Genomic DNA, 10,027 nt, shown 5'->3' on the forward strand with positions numbered 1-10,027 from the left:
ACGTATGAATGAACCTTAATGGATATTGCTACAATAAAATATTTACATGACATATCTACTGCTTTGCTTTCCTAAAATATTTTCCAATGTGGTGTCCCTAACTGATGATTTTTGTATTGCCACCTACAAGTACAAGTAAATATATAAAAAGTTTAGTAGGTTTTAAGAATAAGATTCCCACTTAGAAACAGATTTAAAGCTGGCCATAGACGCAAAGTTCTGATCAAGGATTCGTAAGATTTTTGGACCGTGTGTGGAGAGGCCCGTCATTTTTCGTCCGGCGGAGATCGGTTGTTTGGTCGATCGGACAGGTTAAAAGATTTCCGTCGGCTGCCGATAGTATGATTTTCAGATGGAAACTGTCAGTAGCTTTGGTCGGACATAACTTTTATACGATTGTTGTAAGGGCAGAACATCGACTGATCTGTTCTTTTGGACTTTACTTTATCGGAATGGTTAGTGGAGGGTCGGGAGATGGGGAAGTCCGATCGTTCGATGATTCGTACGATCGGATCTTTGCATCTATGGCCAGCTTAAAGGGTCATCAATTCAGTTGATTCCAGGCAAGTGTAGATTTGTGCCTTTATAAAAAGCAAATTATAAAAAAGATGTCATTCGGGTAAATTTTTTGGGGAATAAATGGATTCTAGATGTATCTTCAGGCTGATGTTTACTGCAACATCTCCTCAGCACACAATGTAGAACCAAGTGAGTAGATGCAATTGATTTGGGTAGGTTTATTTGCCGTCTACTATGCACCTCATTTCCTGTTTAAAAAGAGAATCATGCAAGGCAAACTTCAAAACTGGAATCTGCCATGAGAGCTTGCAGAAAGGCTTTTGTGAGGTAGAGAAGAAAAAACCCATTTCATGTGACGGAACACATTCTGAAGAGATATGTCTGGTAAGCACACATTCCTTTCATGCCATATAAACTGATGAATGATATTGAAACACTGTTTGTTTTGTGCAGTTATTGGAAATGTTGATCTAATTCTATTTGATTCCGACCTTGTGACACAATTAAGGTTCTGTGTATTTAGATGCAGGGCTGGGACTGATTGTGTTCATGTTGTAAAATGTTATTTAATATAAACTGGCACAGCAACTTCCATCAGCCTTATACTTATATATATATATAAATGTGTAAATAAATAGAAAGATAAATACATGAATGGCATTTTTATTATGAGGGGTTGATCACATTTATACTTTCATTTACTGTATACTTTTTCCATTTTACCTGCCTTGGAAATAAAACATGTGCTGCTTTGAGAAATATAACTGCTGCAAGGAATTTAGTGAAAGAACTAGTTTTGCATTATTATAAAATGGTTTTGATTATTCTTTCGCCACTGATTAGTAGTAAGTCAGCATGGTAAGCAATTTCATATCAAATACAAATTATTGCTAGAGCCATACCAAAATGTTACCATTATAATGAAAATTATATATACATTAAAATATGACATAAACAGAGAATGAATTTATTTATTTACATTTATTTTACTGATTAAACCAAATGAAAGGCATTATATACTGTACGAACTTATTATATATATATATTGCATTATAATTAATATCAAGTAGCTCAATTTAAATCAGCATTACGTGTACATGTTTCTACATTTACTGTAAGAATTGTGTTGCATTATGTTTGGTCATTACCATAGGGATAAAACCAACCAAGGTTACTCTTACTCACTACAATTATCACATGACTAGCACATATTTTTAGAAGATTGTGTCCACTCTATTTCAATAACGTTATGATACACGCACGTTTGTTTACTCAACCTTGCATTTACTCTTACACACCTGTATTCTTCTTACATAAATATAAATATGTAGTATTTAGAAATATTTATGCGTGTGTTCTATTTGTGGCACAAAGTTTAACCCAGACACAGAAAATCTGTAAAGGATATATGTAATAAATCTGCACACACATTAAACACAAATAACTTCAGTTTATTTAAAAAAAAATATATGTGGAATATTTGGCACAGAAACATATTCATGTATAATTTAAGGGCAGTTTTATTTTTGTTTCGAATAAACTTTAATTCAAGGTAGTATCTGAATAATGAATGAATGAATTGAAATATATTTTTTGAAGCAGTTTAGAATTGTATTCAACTGCACTTAATTGAAATGTCCAGCACATAAACACATGGACCAAATCCAGCACTTTTTGCAGTGCTTGTCTGTATCACACAAATGAAACTGATATCTGAGCATGCAAATTATAGTATTCAGTCCACATTTTGACTGAATTCAATAAAGCATTGCTAAGCAAAACACTATACAAAACAGTCAGACAGTACTGGATCGCAGGACTTACCTGGAATTAGAAGAGTTTACAGGCAGATTGGGGGACAAATAATATATAATGTTAATACCTATAAACCAGTTCCTACCCCTTTAAGATTGAGGACCTACATTCACCCAATATTTATTTGACAAACCCTCTATAACACTTGCACTTTAGGCAGGACTTGGGCAAGCTTGTCCATTGCCACCAGGGCAGATCAGAAGAGAGGACAAAATGCACCAATTTTTATATCAAATGGAGGTATGATAAAATATTTTTCCACATAGTGACACCCAAAGCAAATTTAAAGGAATATTTTAAAAATGAAGAATACCGTTCATTCCAGGTTTCGTTTGTAGAATTTATCTAGACATATATGTCATACAGTATCAGCTGCTTAATTATTCACAGAAAATGTTAGTTTACGATATATATTTAGCAATGATCCAGAATATACAACTGTGGTTTTGTAGTTAAAAGAGATCTGTTTTCCAGAAGGTAAAGAATATATATATATATATATATATATATATTTCTACTGAATTATGCTGCTTGTTATTTGCCATTTTTTTCCCTTTTAAACCCAAAGGCTTTTCTTTGGGAATTTGAATGGTTTGTACAAAAAGCAAAATGAAGCTCTTTTTCCCATTGTTTTATAATGCCACCCAAATGTCACACATTATATTCATATTTAGATCAAAAATCTGCTCTTGTGTAGTGTAGTGTAGTACTGACATTTAGATGAGATGTGTAGAAATAAATAACATTCGTTGTGGTTTTTTTTTCTGTTTCATGTAGACGTATGCACACATTTCCATGTGCCACTAGGAATCATGTGCATGGCCTTTGTCATTTCACTGACTATAAACATTGTAAACTGCGTGGTCAAAAATAAGAAAGGTAAGGTTAATACAGTGAAACCTTAATTTTACATCCCCTGATTTTAAGTTTTCCTTCTTTTTACATAGTTTTTTGTGGTCCCGGCTATTTATTATACTAATACATTTCTGGTCCCCTGAAAAATGTAAAAGAGGGGCTATGCTGTACTGTTATTTCTATACTATTGAAATATGTAAGTAATCCTTATTAATGGCTCATAATAAAAGTTTTTTCCTTGGTGGCATAAACAAAACTCTTGGATGCCTACATTTGGCCTAGTGATTCCAGCTGAACAAACCAGTAGTAGACTAGGGTCCTATTTACTAATTTCTATTTTTCTTACATCCCTCGAGATTTATTAAGTATAAAACGATGAAAAACTGTCGAGGTCCAATAGAAGTCAATGGAAGCTGCACTGATCCTAATGAGAAATATTTTCGCGGTTTTGAGTTTTTTCCGAGTTTTTTTTTTTTAAAAAAGGTTTTTGAGGTATTCATATTTTGTGGAGCTTTATTTATGATATGATTTATAATAGTTAGATTTTGGAGGTTTTTTAAATCACAACTAAACTCAGACTCTAAAACCATAAATTTTCATTGAATTTATTAAAATATTAGAATATAAAAAGTGATGAATGCTAAAAAATACAAAAACCTCTAAAAATTTCAGTTTTTCCTAGTGAAAAAAATCTGAAAACCCTCTAAGTCTGAATTGATGTAAAGCCATCCAATCAGATCAGCTCCCATTAACTTCTACAGGACCTCAACAATTTTTACTTGGCTAAGTTTGGCATTAGAGGTTGAGTTTACTAAAACTCAACTTTTTCTCACTCTGTGAAATCTGACCAAACTCCCAAACCCGAATGTCCTTAATTTACCAATAATTTTTTTCGAAAGAATCAGTGCAAAAAAAAACATTGCGTCAATTCATACCATCTGACAAAAACATGTTCAAATTGTTAAAGAGACCATCTGCCATTGACTTCTATATGATTTCAACAGGTTTTAGCGGGAGTATTATCACATTTGGATTTGGAGCATAATAAATCTCGAAAATTTTAGTTTTTTCCCCTTTAAAACCTGACCAGAAAAATTCATGGCTTCATAAATAGACTCCATTTGCTTAAAATTGAGTCTATGGCGGTGAACTATATAATTCAGAGCTAACTGGATAACCTATACCATACAGCAATGCAGCTGATTTCAATGTGAATATTGCACAATTCCCAAATTACCTCAATTCACTCCCTGCTACCCAGGTTGCATTGTAGAACCGATCCAGTGTCCATGCTGCATTATCATCTGTCCTACTGCCTCCTGTTTTGCTTACAAAAGCCATTAACAATCTTAGTCAAGTGTTTCCATTTGTCATCATTTAACTAAATCATTTCTGTGTTCTTCTACAGCTAAAAAAGTTTTCTACTACAGTGAAGGCACCATAAGGTATGTTATTAATAGATCCTTTTTTAAAATAAAAAAAAAAAACTGCTGTCGATATTGAGTATACAAAAAAGTGCTAGTTTATTATTGCTAAATCCATGTATTTAGACATGGATCACTGCAAGATTTGGAAACAAACTTTTATTAAAGTCCGATTTTTTTTGGACAAACTTTTAAAAGGGAAAAACACCAATTTTTCGGGATATATTAAATCCCAGATGGTGTTAAAAGTCTGAATAAAATAGTACTCCAACTTAGACTTGCGGACTTCATGCAGAAATCAATGGCAGGTGTCCAGTTTATATTCTGATCTGCCCTGGGTTTCGTTCAATAATCGGAATATTTCGCGGTTTTCGGGGTCAAATCCAAAAAGGGTTGTAGGCTTTGGGTGTAAAATCTGAAAAAGTCACAGTTTTCGGTGAAAAATCCAAAAAATTTTGTACAATTCAGGGTTTTTTTTTTTTAGTAAGTTTCAACTGTTTTTCATTGTTTATTTTTATAGTTTTTAGTTATTTGCCTTCCTATTCTGACTTCTTTCAGCTTTCAAATGGGGTCGCTGACCCAAGCAGCCAAAAAACTATTGCTACAGTATTAGTTATTTTTATTACTAATCTTTCTATTTACACCCTCCTCTATTTATATTCCTGTCACTCTTTCAAACCACTACCTGGTTGCTAGGTTAAATGGAACCCTAGGGTTCAGACAACCGCTGAATTTCCAAATTGGAGAGCTGCTGAACAAATACTTAAATAATTCAAAATCTGCAAAAAAAAAATTAAGATTGTAAATTATCATACAAAACTTTAATTTAAAGGTGAACAATACCTATATGCCTTTTTCAATCGGCAAGTGAACACTGGGTGTAAACCTAGAACAATAACTGTATGGGTGCTCCAGTCAACTATAGGGGGGTTATTTACTAAGCTCCGAATACCCGAAATTCCCCAAAATCCGAAAAAATTCATGATTTTTTTTATAAAATCGGACTTTTAAAAAAAATCACAAATTTTTCGGGAATTTATTAAACCCCGAGGGCTAAAATGCCCGAATAAAAAAACACGACATCTCAAACCTGTAGAGGTTGCATAAAAGTCAATGGGAACAGTCCCATTGATTTTTGGTTGTGTCGTGGGTTTTGGGCAATTTCAGGATGTTTTCGGAGCCTTCGGGTAAAAACTCAGAAAAATTCGGAGATTTTGGGGAAAGTTCCCGAAAAAATTGTGAAAATCTGAGCTTTTCCCGCAAAGCAAATTTTCAGGAAAAATTTAATTAAATAAAAGTTAAAACCCCGAGAGGGTTAGATCGGAGTTTGTAGCAGCCGATATTGAGATAAATTCGGACCTTGATAAATAAATAGATAGGTGTCTGGATCAGATACAACTTAGCATTCACTGGATGCTTGGCAAGGAGCACATGCTACTGAATTGTAATTCCCCACTGATTCTTTGTCAATTCTGGTGCCTTTTAAAGACAGTGTTTTTTGTGTGTGTTGCAGCTACGAACCACAATATATTGAAACCAACCCTATATATGGCAACTTGAATCAACCAATGCTTGGTAAGTAAGTTGTATTTATTTATTTTTGTTTTCTTTTTCTTTAGAATTAAGGCAGTAGTACTTCTTTGCATTCATGTATAAAATGTATATAAATATTTAGGAAAGTTTTAGGAGCTAACCTGTTTGCAACTTAATGTGCCAATGCTGCCCTAAGCACTTCCATTCCATAGGTCAAAACGGAATTAAACACAGTGACACAGGTTTTAAAAGTAGATAGTCTTGGAACCCTTATGGAATCCATATTTATATCTATAATAAAATAGCCCAAGTCTTCACCCATTGCTCTCAAGCTATTTTTGAGCCCCTGTTCATGGCAAACAAGGCTTAGGTTCTATATTTGCATACCACCTGCATTTATCTTTTTTTTTTGCATAAAAACTTACATAGGCAATGTAGCAGCTCATATGTAAAATCCTGCTTCATGTAAATAAACCATTTTCATAATAATATACTTTTCTAGTAGTATGTGCCATTGGGTAATCATAAATAGAAAATTGCCATTTAAAAAAATAAGGGCCGTCCCCTGGGATCGTAGGATTCACTGTACTGTATGTTAGGTCACATGAGCCAATTAACAGACAGAGTTGTGCCTTTTGCTTCCACACTTCTTCCTGTTACAGTTAGAGTTGTAGTATTTCTGGTCAGCTGATCTCTGAGGCAGCACACAGACCATCACGAAATGGTGGCTCAAGGCAAGAGATGTAAAATGGCAAGATTTACTTAAATATATATTCCAGTTTGGTAAGATTCTTTAATATGCCACTTAATATGATATGAACTATCTGTTGCTTAAGTGTTCATTTTGGGGGTATAGTTTTCCTTTAAGCTGTCTGCCAAATAACTGTTAATTTGCTTGTAATGAGGTTCTGTATCTCAGTGTTTTCACCGTTAGTAGAACATTAGCACATCTTTAGGAGATTCACTTCTGTGACTGATATGATCTACACAGAACAAACACAATGGGTATATTTATCAAAAAGTCAAGTTAGAGATCACCACAATCCTCTAGAGTGAAATACCGCCACTCTCCATTCATTTCTATGGCGTATTTATCAAAGGATGAACTTTGATCCATTAAAACCCTTTTAAAAATCCCATAGAAATGAATGGAGAGAGGCGGTATTTCACTGTAGAGGAGATCTCTGACTTCACTCTTTGATAAATATACCCTAATAGGTGTAGACAAGTTGAGCTAATAAAACAGTTGTGAGTCCATTTATCTTTGATTCTTTTAATACAAAGTAATAAACTGCTAATATAAGTGCAGACTCTTACAAATTTACCATCATTTAATATTTTATCTTATGACTTTTGTGTTTTACAGAACTTATAGATGACAGTTGCTATGAGCAGATGGCAGCTCCCCACTCAAGTAACAGAGAAGAAATTCAGGTGAGTCTTTTTAAAACGTGCTGGTTATGGTTAATGTAAGACTGATGATTATTTTGATATAACAAGTAATGAAATCGGGACTGGATACTCCAATGCAGGAACTGTGCTGCTACTTTCTTTATTAAGAGTGTAAATAAAAAAAAGTAGCAGCACAGTTCCTGCGTTGGAGTATCCAGTCCCGATTTCATTACTTGTTATTGCAACTTTACTTTATCTAAGGACATAAAGTTTGGGAATTGGATATCGGATTTTTTTAAGATATACCACAACCTGGTCCATCAATTTAAGTATGATATATTTACTATAACAAGAATCATCAGGACACATTTCATATGGTTTGTAAAAATTCGTAAAAATTGGTGTAGTGTGCCACATCCACTAGTTGGCTGGATGATACAGTGGTGCGTGCTAGCCACATCCTTTGGGTGTATTTCCTAGCAGAGGGCTGTATAAATGGTGGCCCATGACCCTCCCTTGTGTGGCCCCATACTATGTCGGCCCTATGCTCCCTATGTGTGCCATACTCTGCCTTCCCTACTCTGTACCCTGTGGGAAGTGAGCCTTGTAGGGTTCATTCTGGGGGTGTGTTAGCATCTGGAAATTTGGAAATGTGCTGGGGATGCTGTGTTATCTACTGGGGAGGAGGGAACATATGGATTTAAGGGTATGTTTCTGGTATATAAGTTAGGAGTTATATCCCTGCAGAAAGCACAAGCCCTTTGTTTTTATTTTTTTGGTGTGTTACCACAATTAATGTGGACATGGTCTTAAAAGCTCTTGAGATAATGTGGGCGTGGTTTAAAGGGGAGTGGTCAACACTTGCTTCCATTATTGGCCATCCACAATGCAGGCCAGAAAAATACCGGCCTTCTGTACCACAGAAGTCGGACAGCACTGTCCTAGCACATATCACTCATCCATTTCTGACAGAATCCACATCCAAATATTCCTCCACTGCTATCCACACATGGAAACACATTTAAATACCCCTTTTTTTTTTTTTTTTAAAGATAAGACAGTCAGAATCAGAGGAAATAATGTACTATGCAGCGTTGGACCTCAGCCCTAAAAAGTCAAGGAAAATTCGAAAAAAGGGAGATAATCAGACAGATCTTCCAGGGTGTGTGGATGAAGAAACATCAATGGAGAATGGCAATACTTTATCTAAATCCAGCATATACCTAAACAGTGAACAACTAACAGCTGAAAGCAATGCTGAGAAGGATTTAATTCATGATGACCCAAAGAGACTTTACCACATAATTCAGAAATCCAGAAACAACATGCCTTCTGAGGAATATGAATAGTCTGAAAACATCTGCAACACCTGGGAAGAACTTTAAAGCCAAATAAAAGAGGGGAAGCAAACTGTATACAAAGCAATTATGTAAATACCTGTATAAAAGTTATACGTTAAACTACAGTATATTTATATTTAAGGGTCTCCTTGGGAATTATTTAATTATTTTTACATCATGTAAATTTTCAAACAAATGTCTGCACTGTAAAAAGTATAAATGGGTTGTGTTTAATTTTTGTGAATTACAGAGATATTATCAGTATTATTTGTTAACAATATCAATTTTATTAGAGAAGAGAGTGTACTTATAAATATGACATTTTGCTGTGGTGTATGCCTCCACTTTTCCATCTGTAGTTAAAGATCTAGTTAAAGTCACGAATACCTTATTCAAAGGGACTAAAAAAATGATTGTACACAGTAGTCATATCCCAAAATACCCCCAGTCCAAGGGTTGTACATAGTTAAATAATCTCAAAAGGCAAAAATTGGTAAGAACGGAGCCCAGATATTATAAAAAGGAAAAAACTTTATTAGGACATACTCTGGTCTGGCGCATTTAGTGCCAAAGGTGGCCACTTACTCATAGGCATACTGTAAATATGTCTTTGAATTGTATACATGATGAATCTACTTAATGCAAGTGTCCAATAACACTTAGGGGCCGATTCATGAAGCTCGAGTGAAGGATTCGAAGTAAAAAAACTTCGAATTTCGAAGTGTTTTTTGGGCTACTTCGACCATCGAATGGGCTACTTCGACCTTCGACTACGAATCGAACGATTCGAACTAAAAATTGTTCGACTATTCGACCATTCGATAGTCGAAGTACTGCCTCTTTAAAAAAAACTTCGACCCCCTACTTCGGCAGCTAAAAGCTACCGAAGTCAATGTTAGCCTATGGGGAAGGTCCCCATAGGCTTGCCTAAGTTTTTTTGATCGAAGGATATTCCTTCGATCGTTGTATTAAAATCCTTCGAATCGTTCGATTCGAAGGATTTAATCGTTCGATCGAAGGAATAATCCTTCGATCGTTCGATCGCAGCATTTGCGCTAAATCTTTCGACTTCGATATTCGAAGTCGAAGGATTTTAGTTCCTAGTCGAATATCGAGGGTTAATTAACCCTCGATATTCGACCCTTAATA

At 34.8% G+C, this 10,027-nt stretch overlaps 1 protein-coding gene across 1 annotated transcript; it reads left to right on the forward strand.

The window, feature by feature from the left end:
- Positions 1 to 728: 728 nt before the first annotated feature.
- On the forward strand, positions 729 to 9,142 carry LOC121400355 (T-cell receptor-associated transmembrane adapter 1-like). Its single transcript, XM_041583269.1, has 6 exons — positions 729 to 903; positions 3,112 to 3,213; positions 4,598 to 4,634; positions 6,127 to 6,188; positions 7,513 to 7,580; positions 8,591 to 9,142. The coding sequence occupies exons 1-6, from the start codon at positions 897 to 899 to the stop codon at positions 8,885 to 8,887; spliced, it is 573 nt and encodes a 190-aa protein (XP_041439203.1). The 5' UTR covers positions 729 to 896; the 3' UTR covers positions 8,888 to 9,142.
- Positions 9,143 to 10,027: the final 885 nt, after the last annotated feature.

This window comes from Xenopus laevis, chromosome 2S, assembly GCF_017654675.1.
Source record: "Xenopus laevis strain J_2021 chromosome 2S, Xenopus_laevis_v10.1, whole genome shotgun sequence".
NCBI lineage: Eukaryota > Metazoa > Chordata > Amphibia > Anura > Pipidae > Xenopus > Xenopus laevis.

Excerpts from the sequence above, each read along its gene's own strand:
- LOC121400355 (XM_041583269.1), top strand. Across the intron at positions 3,214-4,597 it reads CGTGGTCAAAAATAAGAAAG|CTAAAAAAGTTTTCTACTAC; the intron begins GTAAGGTTAATA and ends GTTCTTCTACAG. Across the intron at positions 6,189-7,512 it reads CTTGAATCAACCAATGCTTG|AACTTATAGATGACAGTTGC; the intron begins GTAAGTAAGTTG and ends TGTGTTTTACAG.